The sequence below is a fragment of the Oreochromis aureus genome, linkage group 17 (assembly GCF_013358895.1).
Source record: "Oreochromis aureus strain Israel breed Guangdong linkage group 17, ZZ_aureus, whole genome shotgun sequence".
NCBI classification, from domain to species: domain Eukaryota; kingdom Metazoa; phylum Chordata; class Actinopteri; order Cichliformes; family Cichlidae; genus Oreochromis; species Oreochromis aureus.
Window position 1 is genome coordinate 31630570 of NC_052958.1, and position 20651 is coordinate 31651220.

At 38.1% G+C, this 20651-nt stretch overlaps 2 protein-coding genes across 7 annotated transcripts; one reads left to right on the top strand and one right to left on the bottom strand.

Annotated features, from left to right (window-relative positions):
- Nucleotides 1-1280: 1280 nt before the first annotated feature.
- On the bottom strand, nt 1281-7732 carry tm4sf4 (transmembrane 4 L six family member 4). Of its 3 annotated transcripts, none has more exons than XM_031733810.2 (6): nt 7602-7732; nt 5333-5547; nt 4215-4304; nt 2999-3144; nt 2301-2481; nt 1281-1879 (listed from the first exon to the last, which is right to left on the bottom strand). In XM_031733810.2, exons 2-6 carry the CDS (start codon nt 5501-5503, stop codon nt 1865-1867), a joined length of 603 nt encoding a protein of 200 aa, XP_031589670.1. In that variant the 5' UTR covers nt 5504-5547; nt 7602-7732; the 3' UTR covers nt 1281-1864. The 3 variants fall into 3 exon arrangements, with proteins under 3 accessions (XP_031589670.1, XP_031589669.1, XP_031589668.1); XM_031733809.1 differs by lacking the exon at nt 7602-7732 and adding an exon at nt 5791-5818; XM_031733808.2 differs by lacking the exon at nt 7602-7732 and adding an exon at nt 5779-5818.
- Nucleotides 7552-18789, top strand: LOC116315459 (glutathione hydrolase-like YwrD proenzyme). Of its 4 annotated transcripts, XR_005608887.1 has the most exons (10): nt 7552-7689; nt 10588-10740; nt 11577-11777; nt 12783-13238; nt 13320-13410; nt 14290-14461; nt 15361-15517; nt 16830-16925; nt 17048-17185; nt 18107-18789. XR_005608887.1 is itself a non-coding variant. In XM_039601381.1 (8 exons), the coding sequence occupies exons 3-7, from the start codon at nt 13074-13076 to the stop codon at nt 16875-16877; spliced, it is 633 nt and encodes a 210-aa protein (XP_039457315.1). In that variant the 5' UTR covers nt 7552-7689; nt 10588-11777; nt 12783-13073; the 3' UTR covers nt 16878-16925; nt 18107-18789. The 4 variants fall into 4 exon arrangements, 1 of the variants encoding a protein (XP_039457315.1); XR_004199104.2 differs by having other exon boundaries at nt 10588-11777; XR_005608888.1 differs by having other exon boundaries at nt 10588-11777; nt 13086-13238.
- Nucleotides 18790-20651: the final 1862 nt, after the last annotated feature.

Below are 20651 nucleotides of genomic sequence, written 5' to 3' on the forward strand. Positions count from 1 at the left end.
TCTATGACTTCTGCTCTGACCTAAACCATCAGAGGCTAATTATATTTAAGTGCATATTAAACTTTAAACGAGGAATTATATTTTTTCTGCAGATTCCTTATTTTGATGTTAAGATGAATGCTGTTAGAATTTGATAATTTCCAGTGTGTAATAAAGACTACAGACAGGAGTAGTTTTTATAGTTTTGTATTTTCTACTTAGGCTTTATTTTTTTTACTTCATTTTGAGTCTGACATTTTTGCTTTTAATTCAGTTTCGTTTCAGTTAATTTCCAGAGTGGATTTTCTTCTTTCAGAAAAAGTTTGACTTGTTTAAAAAGGTTTAGTTTAGTTTTTATTAGTTTCAGCATTAGTTTTAGTCTTTTTATTTGTGTAAAGCATGAACCATGAAGTAATTGCGAGAACATTGTAATTTTTTGCAACTGGAGTGTTTGTTGAACCTTCAAATAATTAAAAAAATAAGAATGAAGTGGCATATAAGAGATCTCACCCTATGGTAAGCTCGAGCCCTCCCACAACCTTGATCAGAATAATATAGGGTGAATATAGGAGGATGGATACAGGAGTTCAAGTCATCATTAAAAAATAATTTTTACTACAATTTATTGCTTAAAATTTCTTGTGCAATTTATTCTGTTTTTTCAGTAAAAAAAAAAGATGATGTAAAGTTTTTAAACATTCACAAATACTCGTATCAAATACAATACACTTTGCATTACAGTTTTAATTATTATTAAAATGTCAGAGCCAAGATTTAGGAAAATCAGCACAGGCATTACAAAAAAAAATATACAGAACCTTTTCAAGTTTCATATGTCTCAATAAACACATTGATCAATACCTCATCAGGTAATCTGTAATAAAGCTTTTACCAAACTAACAAATCCAAAAGCTAAGGACATTTACTCCACATATTTAGTTTAGTTAGTTTTCCAAGCTCACAATATCATTTCAGGTAGTTTTTGTTTTAATTTTTGAAAATCTAGGTTTTTTTGTTATTTTATTTAACTAAAATGTTCCCCCCCACACGTACTTTTAGATTTTATTCTAGTTTTAGTTAATTATAATAACATTTCTCTGGAGATGTGTAACTTTTAGTGTGTGATACTGGAACAGATGCTGGATGCCGTGAAAGATAAACTTTATTAACATATCATAGAATTAAAAAGTTTTATGAGAAAACTTCTAATTATGTAGAAAAAATAGGGGTAAATATCCGCAGTGATTCATTTGGATTGAAAGCAGTAAATGTAGTAATACATATAAAAAAACATAGATAGATTTAAGAAATGAACAGTCTTTTAATAACACCACTCTCTGCAAGACGTTTTTTTTGTTCTTTTTTTTAATGGTGTAGGTAAATTTACATCTTCCCCAGCAGGAGGCAGTCAAGCAACAGATAAAACTCCTTATCTATAAAAGAAGGCACTTTTAGGAGTTACATTTGTTTGACTACACAAGAAAAAAATAAAATAAAATCCATAGTATGTCCCATGGTCCCATTTGCTATTTATACATTAAATATATTTTCTTATTAAATTAAAGGAAGTTTAATTCTACAAAACTAACCCATATAGCAGGAGGAAATCAGGGACTACAGTGGCTAGTGTTGGAAATTATTTGCAGCATAGCAGAATCAGATTTCATATTAAGAAGACAGACTCATCTGTGTTCATTAAGAAAGAAATAGGAAACTCTTAAAGAGCTCGTGTCATTTCCAGTGTTTTCTGATAAATCCCACATTGGGATCAATGAGCTATTTGACAAAATATCACTGCTATATTACTTATTCTTAAGCAAGAGTCGGATCATGTGGAACCAGAATAAATACAGGAAAGTCAGCAACCTTCAGCCACACGAAGTGCTCAGTGCTCATCACCCTGAAAGACAAAAAATATTATTATTATTGTGTGTGTGGTTTTTTAAATCTTTGTTTATTAACACTTATCCTTAACCTATAAGCAATGACATGATATCCTCCAGCTCTATGAAGCTAATGTGAGAACAATAAAGCATGAAGCCTGTAATTAAAACTGCAAAAGAGGCTTCAGGAGCTTTCGAGGCTAAGTAAGGATTTTATTATTTTTTTTAAATCCTTAAGCAAGTAAATATGTAACTGAAATTAAGATCATTATTCTTGTCATAGAAGAAAATAGAAAACTGTGCTTTAGACAGGTGCATAAATAAATAATTATACAATTATGGGTTGAATTCAGGTCTCCCTGCACATTAGCCAATTCATGTCACAAGTTCATACACAGGCTCAACTAAAGAGAAACTCATAGCAGAGTAGAGACTGACCCCTCCACAGCAGTCCCCGCACAGAGCTCCCAGCAGGCCGTTTATCACTTGGAAAGCACACAGCGCCACCTGGATCAGACCCATGACCAGCAGCACAGAGAAGAGAGACAGATGCCAGGGCACCACACCCCCTGGCTCTTTACACACACTATCCCTCAAAGTTGCGTTGCCTAGGTAGTCTCTGTAGAGGAAGGGTTAAAAAGAAAAGAGCAAATATGTGAGATGTGTTCTGAGCCACAGTTTATTTTAAGATACAAGAGACAAGTGCAGCAAAGGTAGCACTAATACACCTCAACTTTTAAATGTTGAATTTAAGTTTAAATTTAGTTGTGCTTAAAATAAACAGCAGTCCCTACACTGTCATTGTCGCAGAATTCTCAGTGTTTGGCTCTTAGCAAATCAGTTGCCAGATTTAGTGTGAAGCCCTTTTACAAGACAGTATTTGTATGTCTCTCTGTTTGTGTCATGCATCCGTACTGCAAACAGAATCCCCAAACAGGCCCCACACTATCTGAAACTAAGCCTTCACTGAGCACTTGGAGGTGCTACAAATTTAGCCTGTAAATATTCCAAATGCTTTCATTTGTACCCAGCTGAAAGACAGGACATGCTGATCATTCCATTGCTATGCACAGAGTGATTAAAAACAAACAAACTACTGAACGAATTTTAACACTTAATCATTCTCTGTGTCTCACCCATTGGAGAAGGGATAGCCCCAGTCGAGTGCGGTGCCGTTTGAAAACATACACTTAGGTCCACGGTTGATGGCCACCGCTGAGACTATAACTGAGTAACCGGCCCCCACTACACCAATACCTGCAAACAGCATCGAACTCAACATCTGCAGAGAGAGAGAGAGAAAGAGTGGGGAGAAGGATGGTCAGCTACTCATACTGAGAATCAAAACATTTAACAATGCCCCTTTAAGCTTCTTGAAATAAGACATCAATGAAGTTATTGTGTTAGTATCCAGAGGCCGTGCTCAAGGCCAGGTGCACAAAGTGACACTTGCACACATTCCTGAAGTATCGATCAGTTGCGTGACCCTAACTGAACAACGCAGGCTCTGTGCTACACAGCCGTGCGGGGTGTGTTACCGTGATCGAATTTGTAGTACTTTATGGGAGGGTGTGGGTGTGTGTTTTCCCAATTTATTGCTGTGTAAATCATGAGGGGATGTGTGTACATAGTTCATCTGTGTTTGTTTTCCATTACACGCTCAGAGTATCTCAACGCTGAAGTTAACAGGTGACTAGTAGACCCTCAAGAATAATACCTCTAATATAATCATTGTTTTTAATAGTTTTAAAACTGTTAGCAGGAAAAAAACCCCAAAAAGACAAAGAAAACTTAGATTTTCTGCAGACTCTCTGAAGACCCTGTCTCTGAGAACAGAGATCTAACATTTCCGCCTAGACCGGAATTTGTAAAAATCTATTTTTCACATTTCTTTTAATTTAGATGAATCTCTGATTAATCACATCAACTTACAGTAATATTTGAAGACATTTCCAATCACATTTGTGCACTGGGTCATCCTCTAGGTAACAATTATCTAATGCAGCTGAATGCTGTATATATATTTGAGTGCCCTTTCATTCTTGTTAAATGTGTGTGTGTTTTTGACTCCACGGAGCATCACTGAGCTTTACTTGTCCAAGCAAAAAGGCCAGGTTTTGTCATACCATTTTTATCAGGCACTGCATATTCACTTTATTCCATGTAGCTGCCTCCTTTTAAGCATCTTTTTGCACTTTTGTTGTTTAAAGGAACGTTTGATCAGTGGCATCATTGATGTCATTAGTTACACTTGCTGTTTACGTGTAGTCCAATTGAAACTCAACATCTCATTTAAAGGAGAGACCTGTTTCAGACAAACAGATTAAAATTGAACGTGAAAAATCTTCTCACCGCGAATCTCCGACCACAGCTTTCGTTGCCACAGCAACCGCAGCAGTCATTGTTCTTCAGACCCAGGAAGACCAGAGCTGGGAAGATCATCTGCCACCCAAAAACACACACAGTTCGCACACAGATCATTAATGAACCGGTCATTCATTAAAGCTGCAACAAAATTGTTAATATAATATTTATATTAACATTTACATATATGATATTAATATATTAATATTTTGGGGTCAAATTTAGCATCAAATCATTTGAAAGACATTTTTAGTGAATTCATAAGTTGACACGCAAATTCTTAATTTCTTCCCCTAAACTAAATATTCAAAATTTTTTAGATCTGCAACTAATTCATCTTATGCATTTTTTCATGTCATTTACGTTTGGGATTTACAGTCTAAAACTGACTGTGTATCTAATGATACATTTTCCTTTGTGCAGTTTACATATACACATAACAATAAAGAAGCGTACAATTTATTGGCACACCTTTTGACAGACACTGCTTATCAAATTTATAAAAAACAAGAAAAACACAAATATTTTAGAAATCTCTCAAAAACTGGTTTAAAACCTAAATTGTTATACATAAATTTGGACTGACATGACATTCAAACAGTAAAACATATTTTTCTGTTCAGCAGTGCAAATAATTAAGTGTAATTCTGTACTTTTGTAATTTCTCTCTTTTTTTGTAAAACAATAAATTAGAGAATTCATGGATAACAACAATAATTATATTTTAACATGAAAAAATACTGATTAATGAGTTTGCATGTACAGATGGATTCACTATTGCAGAAGCATAAAAATTATTTTGGCAGTTACTAATACTGTTAATTTAGGGGAGTTCTGACATAAACTTTTTATTGAGTGGTGGTCTAATTAACTGGTTAAGTGCGGTATAACACATACTTTGAAACTTTCTGATATTCTGTAGGTATTAACAATTCAATTCCAATCTTACTGTGAGATTACTTACTGAGAATAAGTTTAGTTATACCAATAATTACTGATAATTACAACATTCATGGCTAACAATCATGGCATCATGAGCTGAAGATTAATATTTAATTCATATTTTAAAAACATAATTTCACTGTATTCTTCACTAATGCACTCACCAGCACTCCAGATCCCAGAATGCCTCCAAAGTACCAGACCTGGTCTGTGATGTTTTGTCTGTCCACCGACTTTCCTCCGGGAAAGAAGAGCAGGATGTTGCACAGCACAGACACAATGCACAAGGGTATCAGAGTGAACCCCAGACATCTGGCAAAGCCACCCGAACACATTCTGACGCTGATGTTTCGACAGCTCCCGACGGCACCAACAACACCTGAAGTTAGAGAAGTGGACTTTAAAACTCCACCTGGGATGCTGTTTTTCGTTGAATTATCTCAGCGAAATGATTTAGACTTAAATTAAGCCCAGTCTTTATCCACTTCAAGGGGCTCAAATGATAAAATGTTGAGATTGTGGCACTGAAGAATATCACTGCACCTATTACATTCGACCTGTATTTTATCTCTAAGTGCAGAGTCCCCAACACGCCCTAAAAGTTTCTCACCAAATCTCAGACCTTTTGAATGATGTGTCTGCTTCACCTGTCCCCGATATGTGGGAATAGTTAATACTTGAATGAGCCTTTATAGAACCCCCCTCTCCCCTCTCCCCACCCCCCACCCACGCCTTCCCCTCACCCTCCCTTCACCCCATCCCCGCCTATCTCTGTGTGATCTCATTGCTTCAATTTTACATTAGCCAGCTGTAATATGGCAGGATCTCTCCCACTCGTGCTCGCAATGTGCAAACACACATGCACATGCTCATGGCTGCATGCAAACACACAGAGAGCCATTAATGCTGGATTACATACCTGTGTGTGCACACAGACACAGCAGTGAAGACACAGCGGTCACACTAGTTAATGTTCTACATTGAGTTCACATGGAGACAGAAGAGGAAGTGACAGACAGTTGGTCTATACAGTGAGGCCCTCTTAGCTGTTAGTCACCTGACACAGTGAGTAATCTTGGAGTGGAACATTATTATGAGCAATGTTCTTCATTAATCACTATAGAAGTGTCAGAAACACCCAGTAGAAGTACAGTGGACCACAGCCTTTCTGATAATAAATTATCTATCAATTAAATACGAAAGCTTGTTGGGTGAATAACATGTGAATTCTGTCTTTAATCAACTCTCATTGTAAATGAAGGCATCCATTGATGTTGATGCTGATTGGTTAAATTTAATTTGTCTTTTTAAGGTAATCTGGGTGAACTACTTAAGAACAAGGATCTGGATTAGACACTGGTCTCTGATATCTATTTTTGTTTTAACCTGTCCCTGTGATTTTAGTTATGATAGAGACATTACAGAGAAGCATCAACTATTGGATCTTAAGCTACCTAAAAACCCTTCAACAACATCATATGATTGTGGATACCACACTATAACTTCCAGTTTTCATGTCAAGGCAACCAGTGAAATTAAAGACTACTTCACAGTAACAGCTCAATTAAATTCCTGGAGATGTTACAAGATGGTTGCTGAGCAATCAGACTTGCTTCTGGAAGGATTCTGGTTTTTAATAGTGAAGAAGAAAAAAACATGTTGACAAAAGACGTCTAGTATCACATAAAAAGTATTCCTTGTTTGGCAGAAGACAACAAATATAGTAAAGTATATTTGGCTTCCTCAGGTGGATCTGCAGTATTTGGTCAGTCTCTTTACGCATTTTTAAATATGCCTGTTATTACTGATAGAGATAATTATCAGTAAGCTTTAATTGAACTCCCAATAAAAGGCTAACAAATGTGAGTAGCTGTAAGATAACTATAGAACTTTAAACACTTGAATTGTAAATTGTTCTTTTCCAGGTGTTATTTTGTATTTATTGAATTATAAAAATTTCATTCAAAAACAACAGTGTATTTGGTTATATATTTATTGTTTTAATAGTCCGATTAAACCTTTGTTCCACCTTTTGAGGAACCCACATATCTAATGGAAATTTTAGCAATTAATCCCATCCAGAGTACTGAGATTTCGTTGTAGTTTTTTCTCAGAGTACTGAGATTGTGCCAGTTCTCAGTTTTCCGAGGGAAAACTGAATCTCAAAGCAATTCATAAAGTGGCACATAAAAGCAGCAGCAGCAGCAACAACAACAACAACAACAACAACAATAATAATTATCCTGATTATCCCTCCGATCAATGACATGATCGATGTTATCTGCGATAGGCTTATCTTGTCTGCCCAAAACTCGATCGACAACCGAGCAATGGATCAGAGGAGTAAAGTCCAGTTCTCTTTTTTACTCGTCCGTCATTTTCAGGTAGTTTCTGCCTGAGTCGCTGATATTTGAAACCAGAATGGGAACCGACCTGACTTTCTCCTCTCGTCGGTCCCCTGTTGTGTGTTTACACGGCTGTGTGGCCTCCAGCCAACCTTTAGCTTCCAGTATAGGACTGGGTAAGTGGATGGAGTGCCATGGAGATTTGAAACGAAAAGACAGCCAAATGACAAAAACTTTTGTATTCTTATTTCGAAGTATGAGCACAAAGAATCTGACTGCGTGAGCCAAAATTTACCAACATGTTTGTAACCCAAAAGACAAAAAATAAAGGGTGACTGTAAAGATTCAGTTGGTATCGTAAGCGCTAATCAGATGCTATTAAACCATCAAATCTCAGCAACTGCTATGAAGACTGTGCTGAGCCAAAAAGGGATTTCCGGTATTTGCCAAAAAATCATTGCCCGTATTTAAACCGTTATAAATGACTTACTGGCCAATAATCTGTTAAACATATGTCAAACGTATCTCTCATGAAAGATATCCAGTCATTTTGAGCCACAAATAACAGATCTGGCCAAGAGGGCGGCGGCCAAAAAGGACTGGATTTATTATAAAACTATAAAATTATTTATTATAAAACACAGGTGAAAATATATATATATTTTTATATTGGACACTAAAATTGGATGCGCCTGTATTCCAGTCAAAATCCTTCTCCTCCAATAAGCTATCTGTTTGAAGTCACCTCAGTGTTTTTGTTTTGTCTATAAGATTTTAGACAGTCTAAGATACTGGGTTGGTCCAACCACAAATTTAAGACTGAAAGATATTCAGTTCACCAATGGATCACTTTGTAAACCCTTGCAGCTGAATACCAGAACCTTATGTCAGGCTTCCTTGTGGGACTTGACAATGGATTAGTTAAAATAGATACAACAGAGCATATAGGTCAGAATCCTGATAAAATAAAAAATTGTTATTGTGTTGATCATTTCTCCTAATGTCTTGTTTCACCTAATACAATTATTTGCTCATTTATGTAATGTGACATCCTTTTCTGCCAAAGCTTGATTGTGATTGGCTGATTTGTTTAAAGAAATCAATACATCTCACAATATTGATTAGTATTCCAATTAGAGAAGTATTCCAATTTGCATGTATATGATCCCCTCACAGAGCTGGTTCTATCTATGCTTTCATTTCTGTTTAATATATTCTGGTGCTTCTGTGATACAAATATAAGTGGAATATAGTTTGCAGAGCCCAAAAACTGACAATATCTGTGGAGTCCTCAGCCATTAGATATGGATCGTTGATCTTTTGACCCACTATTGATCATGTGCCTCATCACATGAGTTATGAAAAAAGGCGTAGGTCATTATCAGCAGAAGTTTCGGGTGAAGCCATTGTAAAACTTTGCCTCACCCTGTCATGTAACCTATTGACGACACCTGACACAAGATGTGATTTGGGGTTGAGGTGACTGGGAGGGGATCTCAAAACTGCATTGTAGGTAAGCAACCTCCTCTGATCCATCAAAGATGGTCGTTCACAGTGGACATAGATGGCCTCTTTCACTCCTCTTTCAAGCCATCTGTCTTCTCTGTCCAAAATGTGACTATTGGAATCCTCAAAAGAGTGACTTTTATCCTTTAGATGTCTTGTCCTGTCGAGGTAGTTCTTCTATGTTGTGCCACGGAGTGGCCGTTTGGTTTCTCAAATGTAGGGGTCTGAGCACTCCAATGGGTAACTTGTGTTTAGGAGTTTTGTCCTTGGGATGAATCCATTTTTGTCTGAGGGTGTGGCTGGGTCTGAAGTGCACTGAGATATCATGCTTGGAGATTCAGAGATTAATATCTCAAACAATGTGGGATTACAATCTAAACTGTTTGCATGATTAAGTACTAGGAGTACAATATCAAGAACAGGGAAGGGGAGCTGGTGGTTGAAGTCTAAAGCAAAAATGGTTTGCACGACATAAGATGAGATGGTTTTTAAATTTATTAAAAAGAAGAAGAGTTGTGAACAGCAGAAAAATCTAAACACATTTCAGCATTACCATTAAAAAAAAAAGAGTGTCAAATTAACTTATGGGAGAAAACTGTTCAGTCACACATATTCACTTAATTGTATATTGATGATATAACCAGTTATTAATGTGGGCCAAAAAAGGCTAAACAGTAATTACACATTTGTTAATGAAAGTGAGGTGGTGAGTTTAGGCAAGTGAGCCTAAATGTGGTTTGTTGGTGTTTTGTGACATCTACAATAAATATATAAGCTCATTTGTAAATCTAAAAAGCTAAATTGGGCTGTGAGAAAAGAATTCAGCTAAAACATGATGTGGTAGTGTTCTTTTTGTCAAATTGTGCTGGAGTGTATGGAGGTAAGGACCTAAATGCAAAGACGTTGAGAGTTAAATATCAAAGCTGTTTATTTGTAGGCTGTTGTAATAAAAAAGTGGAAAGTGGAAACAGCTCAGTAACAAGAAACAGGTGAAACTAATCAAAACTAACAAGAGAGATCCACAAGTACAAATAGGTGCCCTAAATTTCTATATGAATACTTTTAGAACAACAAAATTGTCGTAAAATTGTTTGCAGCCAACAAAAAGAAAAAACAAACAAACATACAAAAACCCCCAAAGATGAGCATTATTACTGATGCTCATCAGGGATAAACAAAGACTTTAGATACTATTAAAAGAAAATTAAACCCTCCTACTATCTGAACACAGAGGGGTTGCTCCAGGAATGGTGACACTGTGACTTGACTCATCATTAGGTGGTTTGGTTTGCAGCATAAGCTACTATGGTGAGGTACCCTGGTAAGAAAACAACCACTATCACATAGAAAACCCTGGGTTAGGTTATGTGGATAAAACCAAATCCTGCTTTATAGCACACGCCTCAGAAAACCAAAATAAATAACAAGAGTTAAAAGCCCAAGAAAACTCAAAACTCAGGGTCCAAGATCCCGGACCATGACAATTTTATGCTGGGAATTCTGTTGTGATCTAATATGTTGCACAAACCAGCCACATCCATCAGTCATGGGTACGCATTTGTGTCCAGATGTCCTGAAGCGTGGTGGCAATGCGGCAGATGCTGCAGTTGCCATAGCAGCAGCCCTGCAGTAACAGAGCCGTGCAGCACCAGCCCCGGTGGAGACGCCTTCTGCTTGTTCTACAATGGAAAGACCGGAGAGATCAGAGGAATTAACAGCAGGTGGAGAATCCTTTGGTCCTTTCCTTGTTTTTCCCTACGTGTGCAACAATAAACCGAACCTATCTCTGTGTGCTCAGTGGTCATTTTCCACGAGCACTGACCCTGGACTTCCTGGAAGGACAAGGTTACACTGCAGAGAACCCTCCTTCAGTGTTTGATGCTCTGAATGTCACAGTCCCTGGGGCCCTAGCATGTTGGTGTGATACTGTGCAGCTGCTAGGAAGTCACAAGGTTTACTTATGTTTGTCTTCTATATCTGTGACATGGGAGTGTTTTATAGAACACTCTGGCAGCCCGTCTCAGATAAATCATTTGACTGATGTAAATACCTATAAACCCTGCAGAAGTGACCAGCATGCACAAACATGCCTGGAAATAGGACTGTTGACTTTGAACCAAAGAGACATAAATTAAAAATAGAAAAGCTTATCATTGCCTCTGTAGAGATTTTCTTTATTTAACTTGTCCATCTAAGGTTAAAATTGGTGCAGGTCCTTGAAAGTGGGGACAAAGTCTATGTAAAAAAACAAACAAAAAAAGCTTTGAATCAAGAGGCTCCCATTATATTGGAAGCAACAGAGATCAATATGACTTGTTCATTACTTCTCACCTTATACGTATGTTAAATGACGTGCAGTGTAAATATCACAGTATAATGGCGATGAAGGAAAATCAAGCGCATTGCTAAATGACTAACATTCAAATTAGTGGAATTCCCTCAGAAAAATGTAAATTAGTTTGTCCTTTGCTTATTTTGTCACAGAGCAGTATCTCACTCTTCCTGTTCAGTTCAGTTTCCTGTTATATGCATGTGTTTCCTCTGCCTACTTTGCTAGCTGTCCTTACAGGAGGTCCTGAGTGGGGCTGTGGAGCTAGCAGAGGTGGGGTTTCCTGTGGCTGAGTTAACAGCTCACCACTGGGCGAACTGGAAGTCTGCTTTGAGGGATGCTGGAAAGGGTGGAGAATTGATGATTGACGGTCATGCGCCCAAATGTGGACAAGTATTCTAAAACGCTGGCCTGGCTTGAACTTTGAAGGTAACTCCACAGTTCACTTGAGGAGCAAGAGGTCATTTATTTCTAATAACTGTGTTATTCACACAAGAAGGAAACACAACAATGTAGAAGTTGTGAGAGACCCCTGTTTGTTCCGTGTCATTATTTGATTTTTCTAAATTTAACTTAGCCTTTTATACTGGAAGGCCTTGGATAAACCCAGAGGTATCATAGGAAGTTAAATCTCTAAGAGAAGAGTAATGGAACAGTGGAGAGGAAGTAGTGAAAGCAGAACAACAATAGTTAATGGGGATTAGATAGAAATGGATGGATGTATGTGATACTTTTAAAAGCCTGTCTTTGGGCAGAAAAAGCTAAAGCAGGATAGCCAGAAGGGAAATTTAATCAAAATGACAAAACAGGTCGTTTAGCTTGGAACAGGCAGAAAAACCCCATCTGAGGATATAAGGGCAGCAAAATGGCTCATGTGGTGTCAGCATTCTGGCTCTACAGCTGGGCAAGACCTGGCAAAATTCTACAGGGTACAGTGTGTAACAAGATAGTTAGTAGGGGGAAGAAAGGATTTGTGTGATGTATTGCTTCTGACAAATAAAATGGTGATTATAATTTAAGTGTAGTTTTAAAAGTTACTGTGAGTAAGTTGTTATGACCTGAAGCCAATAAATCTGGACTTGAGCTTTACTCAGCTACTGAAATGCTAATGCTGCTTTTTTTAGTGTTATGTGTCAGTACTGTAACTCCACCTTCTTGTGAATGTCCAGCCATGACTCTGTGTATACTTTTGTATATGTAATGGCGCATTTATACAACTATTGTTATTTCATAGTTTCCGGAGTCAGTGAGACTTCAGAAAACTATGGCTTATGTCACTGTGTGTTTATCTGAGTGCGTGGTTGCTTGCTTGTGAGTCACCACTACAATATGCATTGATTGATGATCTACTGCATTCACCTATCAAACAATAAAGCATTTATAATACCATAATGCAGGAAGATGGCCAAATATGCCCTATCTCTATACCCACAGACACACGCAGACACACGCACACACCTACACTCATGACCATGAGGCAGTGGAAAGAACAGCGATGACCTCAGCCTCATTGGACGATTATATTCTTCGATTGTTCTTCGACAGTTGTGCATGACTTCACTGTGGGGCAAAGTCACAAGCACACACACACACACACACACACACACACACACACACATTGACTGGAGTGAACTTTTAAATGGTGGACAAATGTGCCTCGATATCATGTTAACCACCATTTGTAAAAAGTTTTGTCGCGTGACTGACTGAGAAGTACATGAGCTCATGTATCCACAGGAGCTCGGTGAGCGGGGCAAGCCAGCTTTCTACCAGGGCAGAGTGGCCCAGGCCATTGTTGACGTCATCAACCAAAATGGGGGAGTCATGACCTTGGATGACCTGAGCAGCCATGACAGCGAGGTCGTCACCCCCATAAGCACAGAGTACAAGGTCAGAAACCAAAGATGCCGGTCATGCGTGTATTTTAATAACACGGTCAGCTCAATGAACTTGACTTCATTGTGTGTTTAGGGTGTATGTCTGTGGGAGCTTCCTCCTAACAGTCAGGGACTGGCTGCCCTGCTCACGCTCGACATCATGGAGAACTTTCCTCAACTCAAAGGTAACCATAGGGACAGTGAAGAAGTCCCTGCGAGGTGCATTAGTGCCTGTTGTAAAATCTTAAATATAGAGTAAATATGAGTCTGGAGAAGTGGCTGAGTCATATTTTACATCATAAAAATAAAAACCATATATCTCCTGCATTTCCATAAATCACATTTTATAACCCAACCCAGTTAGTTACAGTGTTCTGCCTGTTTGTCCCAGCCCAGCGCAGGGGAAATAAAAAGCTGCTCAACAGAAAACCTAAAGAGACATTCAAAATATAAATAAAACAGGAAAATTAAAATGGATTTTCCTGCATTATGGAAAGTCAGCTCGCTGGTGATTTCACCGGTCTGACCTGCCGTCCCTGTGCTGGAACACATTGCAGTGGCTCTGATTTACCTCTGACCGAGAAGACTTGAGGGAAAAGGATGTGCTTGTCCACAAAAACTAACCTCTGTGAGGTTAATTTTTTTCCACATAGCAGGGATGCCAAACATAAGGTCCTGGGGGCCAGAATCTGTCCGGCAAAGACTCTAAAACGGCCCCCTGGACCGCTTTGGAAAATATGAAGGAAGTTTTATCTGTAACTGTAACTGATATACTGCACCAAAGTAATTATGCATTAGATATACAATGAAATGCTAGAAATATTTCTGTTTTTTATGTTATGTACTACAGATTTTTCCCCCCATATGCTTCACATTTTAAAAAAAGGGAATTTTTTTGTGAATTAAGAAGAAGAGTTTGTGAACCTGCGTACTTGGTTTTTCCTGGGCCCTGTAATCCATTTCTATATGTTTGTGTGTGTGTGTGTGTGTGTGTGTGTGTGTGTGTGTGTGTGTGTGTGTGTGTGTGTGTGTGTGTGTGTGTGTGTGTGTGTGTGTGTGTGTAGCTAAAGGCCATAACAGCTCTGACTATATCCATGTACTGGTTGAGGCTGTGCGATTGGCTCTAACAGATGCTCTGCGTTACCTGGGTGACTCAAGTCATGTGACTATCCCTTTGGAAACCTTACTGGACAAGGGCTACAGTCACCAGCGAGCACAGCTCATCAGCACGGACAGGTGTGTGTTTCTGTGTGTGTATATCTGTTAGTACCAGTGTGTACCAGTCATCCTCTGTTGACTTTAGATAGGACTGTAGACTTATACTTCCCCTGACCTCAGCGCCCATCCCTTCATGTCTCTTCCCTCACATTCACCCAGGGCGTGTGTCGTTGTGTGAGTGTATATTTTAGAAACAATGTGTTTTATTGTCGAGGACTTTGAACTTGATCTGTTCTTTATCAGGGGTAAGACAAACAGACTATAAAAGTTAACAACAACACAATAATTGTATTAACATATATTGATGTATACCTGGTATTAAATCCTTTTTTGAAATTGCCGAGTTTATTTCGGTGTCACTGCGCCATCCATCACACGCTAATCCACACACTAATTCTACGTCTCGCTTCCATTTGTTGTCAGTTTAACCTTAATGAGTCAACCAGGTCCTCATGAGGCGTCAATTTGTTTCTGATGTCTTGTTATCCTCACAACCTCTTCACAGTTTTAATGTTTAGATGCTTCTAATAAACTAGGCAATAATGGGAAGTCATATAAAAACAGGATATTATAAATAATTTTTACTGCACTGCAATAATCTGGTTATTGTAAATGAAATAAAAATCTACAAATAAAGGTACTTTAAGGCAGGAAAATTCCTCACCCCTCGTTCATACCTGTAATATTGTGTTTATGGCAACATTTATTGCATAAGCATGAAACTTTTCAATTATCTTTGCAAACTTGGTAGTTTGGTTTTGTTCTTAAACCAACACAAGTTTTCTTCTCAGTCTACTTGAGCCTTAATTTTTCTTTCATTTTCCAAATATTTTGATAACCAAATAGTAAAAAACAGACCTGTCACATGAACTTATTAATGAATATGATTGTTGTTGTATGTTTGTGTGACTCTGTAGGGCCATGGAGCGAGTGGAGCCCGGCCTGATGACAGGAAGTGACACGGTGTATTTCTGCGTGATAGACAGTGAGAGGAATGCATGCTCCTTTGTCAACAGCAACCATATGGGCTTTGGGACGGGGCTGGTCCCTAAAGACTGTGGATTCTCACTACAGGTCTGAAGGGTCAGAAAGAGAATGTCTTGCAGTGGTTGCAGTGGCTATTATCTGTTTGATTTACTGAAAGACTAGTAATTCTTCTAAATCATGGAAAAATGCTAAGAATTTAGAGTAATATAAGATTATGCTTCAAATAATTATATGTTAGGGTCATTTTTTAAATGATCAGCATAAAACAAGATCCTGCATTACCACTTTCAGCTGATTTCTCAACTTACCTCTTAAATACTGTATTAATAAAGCTCTATAGATTTTTAAAATTAAAAAAAAACTTCCCAGTAACACAGCAGCGCATATGTAAGAGAATTTTACATGAACATGAATGCTGCCGTGTGAAGCTAAGGGAAAAAAGACATATAAAATGAAGCCTGGGTGGAAAAAGTTGTAGATTTTCATATTTCATTACCTTAATTTACATGCTCACATTACCTTACAAGCTCATTTTTGTTGTGCATGTAAATGTATTGATGAAGCCATGGAGACATTTTAGCTTCCTAAACTGGAACCACATGTCACCCTCTCATCTGAGGGTGACATTTTGGGTCTTCTTACACACCTTTGCAAAGTGGTGACACATCAGAATAAATTGCACTTATATACAGTCGTTTGAAATGATGGTATCGGAAACTACTTGTTTAGAAATGGCTCCATTGGACCTTTCCAACAATTCTCCTTTTGAGAGCTTCACTGAGTTCTTGGCCTTTCTCTTTGTTCCCAGTATTGGTCAGACCAATCTTTTTATAGTGGCAAAGAGAAACCACTAGTTGTAGTCAACCATGATCATTAATGAGAAGTTAAAAGGCGCTTTGTCATGTTAAAAGATTCTTCAGCACCACAAGATTTAACTGCATTTATATTTGAACCTTTTTATCGTGTGTGGAGAAAATCCAAAATAAATTCAAACTTGTGGACCCAATTCTTGTTTTTAGCCATTAAAGATGTATGCTGTACAATCATCTTGGTACAGAGTGTGTTCAAGTGTATGACTGGCTCATGTGCTTGTGTGTTTTTTATTTTTGTCATATGAAATGCACATTAAGCTGTTTGGTAGTTAATGGGCCATTGAAACACATGTAAACATAGCAACTAACTTTGCCATAAAATATGTTGCCATGCATTTTATTAGGTGGTTGGCTGGTAGTCAAATCAGCTGTTCAGCGTGATGTAACATCATTTGTTAAGTAGATGAGACTTTCCTTAAAAAATGCTGATGTCATCTCTCGTTTTTTTCTTTTGTTTTTTACTTTTGGAAACACTTGAGAAGAAAACTCCTCTAAATTATGTTGTATGTGGTCACATTTTTTCCCAGCTGGTCAGTGGTTGGTTAACCTGGAGGAGGGGATCGACCAGAAGGTAGCTGAGGAACTGAAAAGACGAGGACACCGTGTCAACTGGCCAGTGTCAGGTACTTTACACACATAACTGTTTGCTCACTATTAATAGCTCCATTCAATTTTTCTGTGTGAATTATGTCATACTTCTAAAAAACTGATCATTCTCTTGAAAACGCTACATCCCGATGAACAGAATCAACTTTTTGGGATCATTTTCTTGCTCATTAATGAAAACGATTGAAGAAAAACCGGACAAACACCTTTGTACGTAGTGCAAGATGTCAGCAAAACAGTTACTTTCGAAGGCCTTTGCTCTCAGTCGTAATTCAAGGTAATACTTTTCAGTTCTTTAGTCACGACTTATGTTATGTCATTAAAAGTTAATGTGTGACATTAATTATTATATTGATGTGCAATACACTAACGGCAATAAACAAATGAGACCATTTCTTAGAATAACCATGAGGTTCAAATCAGCGGCATTAGACCGCAGTTCTCATAAACCCTTTTGCTTCCTGTTGTTAACAGGATGTTTGTACTTGTTCCTCTTACCTGCTGCTTACGATGGCTCTCTGGTTTTTCTGAGTGTGAATATGATGCGTGCATCAACTTTTGCCTATTCAAGATTTTCCCACTGTGATAGTTGGATCATAGTGCGATCAGCTTCTTGTACAACCCAGCAGCACTGAACATAAAATATGCTGAAGAGTTCACATTTCTGCATTTTGAAGTTAATTTTGTATCAAATTCCATGTTGGGGTTTAATGTTAATTTAAAACCATTAACAAAATGAATCATAAAAGACTCAGTTCTCAGACTCAATTTTAATGAAGTATTATTTATTAATAAAAGGTTTTAGTTAGAGGAATAAAAAGTCAATTAAAACAAAGATCCTCCCACTGTGCTTGTGTTTTACTTTATTTTCTACAAAATGCTAACCAGTGAAGCCGGTTTTAACCTTTGAACTTTTCGTTTTAAGTTTTTGTGATTAATGATCTACAAATCTAAAATATCTAACTGTTTAAAACTTGTCAGTGAAGAAAAGAACAGTTCACGCATCTTCCTACTGCTCATCTTCATATCCTCTGGTTTACATGTTCTACCTGTTTTCAGACACTGACTAACACTCCAAAAACCTTGATTTCATGATGCTAGCATGCTAATTAGACTTAGAATGTATTTTCATTTGGTGTACCTACAGTCCATACAGCTCAGTGGGTTTTTGCATCTTCCTTTTCATTCACACACACAGGCCACAAGAGGTCTCAGTTTGGGCGGGGGCAGATCATCGCAGTGGGGGATTGGTGGAATCCGTCTGTCACCCAAGGGGATCGTCCTTCCAGGGTGCTTTGGGCGGGATCGGATCCCAGAGCAGACGGATGTGCTCAGGGGTACTAGAAAATGTTCTTGCCTTGTTAATGTTGTAATCAAAAGATTTCATCATAGAACTACTTGAAAAGAAATGCCTACAAATGATGTGCAGTACACAGGTTGTTATTTGTCAGCTGATATTTGGCAGTGAGCTTTATAACTCATTCAAAAACCACTGTACCTTCATGAAGTGCCTTATGGAATCATGTTTTTATGCCTGTGTTCATTAGATGTTGAGTTAAAGCACATTTGCTGGATGTAGAGTTTAGTATAAATCAGCACAACCTCAGATTATTTATAATGTGAAAAGTGACAAACAGGAAGATCTTTATCTTTGCTGCATCCATGCCAAAGATGTCCTTCCTCAACTCTGTGTTTTGGCAGAGATAATTATGTGTTTCAGTCTCTTTAATTAGCTGGTGCTGATTTGAAGTTTGCTAGAAATGCAGTGTTGTTCCATATATAAACCTCCGTCCTCAATAACTAATCATTCCATTTTTACTCTGCTCTGAATTATGTACATCAGTATTATAGTGTCATCATTAAAAATTCTATTTTGCATAATTTTGCTATTCCTTTTTTTCTGTGAATCGTTTTCTGTTATTGTTAACATTACACCAATTAAAACATCAGTATTTCAGATTTCCTATCAGTGAAATATGCTTCATCAGTTTGCATTAACTTAAAACTGCCAAATACATATAGGTGTGCATTTATTTTAAGTTGCTGTTTGAATCTTTGGTTCTAATTTTATAGTTGTTTCTGAATTGCTTGCAGCTTTAGCCCCTGATGTCAGAATCAAACAGCAGTACAAAACATATTGTGCTTTTACACTGTTAGAGTAGAAGTACACCAATCAGGCATAACATTATGAGCCTGAGAGGTGACGTAGATAACACTAATTATCTCTTCATCATGGCATTTGTTAGTGAGTGGGACATATTAGGAAGAAAGTGAATATTTTGTACTCGAAATTAATGTGTTAGAACCAGAAAAATGGGCAAGTGTAAGGATTTGAGCCAGTTTGACAAACTGTGATCTCCAAAACTACAGCACTTGTGGGCTGTTCCTGGTCTGCAGTGGTCAGTATCTATCAAAAGTGGTCCAAGGAAGGACGAGTGGTGAATCGGCAGCAGAGTCATCAGTGGCCAACGCTCATTGATGCGCGTGACGTACGAAGGCTGGCCTGTGTGGTCCGATCCAAAAGACTACCTGCTGTAGCTCAAATTGCTGAAATTCCCAATGCCCCAGATCTCAGTCCAATTGAGCATCTGTGGGATGTGCTGGACAAACAAGTCGGATCCATGGAGGCCACGCATCACAACTTAGAGGACTGCAAGGATCTCCAGCTAACATCTTGGTGCCAGATACCGCAGCACATCTTCAGGGGTTTAGTAGAGTCCATGCCTCGATGGTTTAGGGCTGTTTTGGCAGGAAAAGAGGGACCAACTCGTTTATTAGTCAGGTGGTCATAATGCTATGCTTAATCAGTATATTAGCTTATTTTCAAACCTACTTTTGTAGAGCTTGAGAGTAAAAACATGAAGCTGCAGAGCCTAACAGAGATCTAATCTTGATTTAATCAACTGGACTAAACTAGAAGAAAACGTTTCAAAAAGGGCTTGGATGTAGAGATGCTCGGGGTGATTCTTAATCATTGTTCTTGTAAGACGTTGTTACTTGGCACAAAAATCACAACAAATCTCTTCCTGCCTGGAAGCTGAACTTGCTTATTGACTGACCTTTTTGGTGCGAGGCAACAAAATATATAAACATAATTATCAGAATCTCAAAGGCATTTCAGAGTGTAAGCCATTTCTGCATGTTTGCAGTGCCTGGTTTCAAGCAGGAAGGGTGAAGTGATTTGCATTTGTGTATGAGCTTTATCTTTTAGTGAATTTTTAGCCCCTGGGAAACGCCCTGCTGCCTCCCAGTCCAACACACAAACAGAACACATACAGACAGAGGCACAGTGACAGGATAAATTACAGTGCATGCTGTGGCTTCAAATCTGTGAAAAACTCTCAGCAAGTTGGTAAACAGCTTGTGAACCACTTAGCTGCCAGTTCACACATATCCACCGCACAGATTTCTCTTTGTAGAATAACGACGTTGGACTTTGTTTCAGTGTTGATCTCCTTAGAGCCCCTGGAGCCACCTTGGTACCACGCGTTTGCTTTCAAACATACACTCTGGTCTTACAAAATCTGCCTGAATCGACGCAGCTCTTTAGTCCAGGTTGTTAGCGGTCAGTACCAGCTTACCCTGCAGTTGAGCTGGATGTGCTGAATTCCAGCTGGATTATAAAACAGCTCACAGTGTTGTGGGCATCTAAAACACACATGTATCCATACAGAGGTCACATTATGCTTTATTGGCCTACAAACACCTGCTGACCTATGGCATCATTACCTGAAACAAACAGG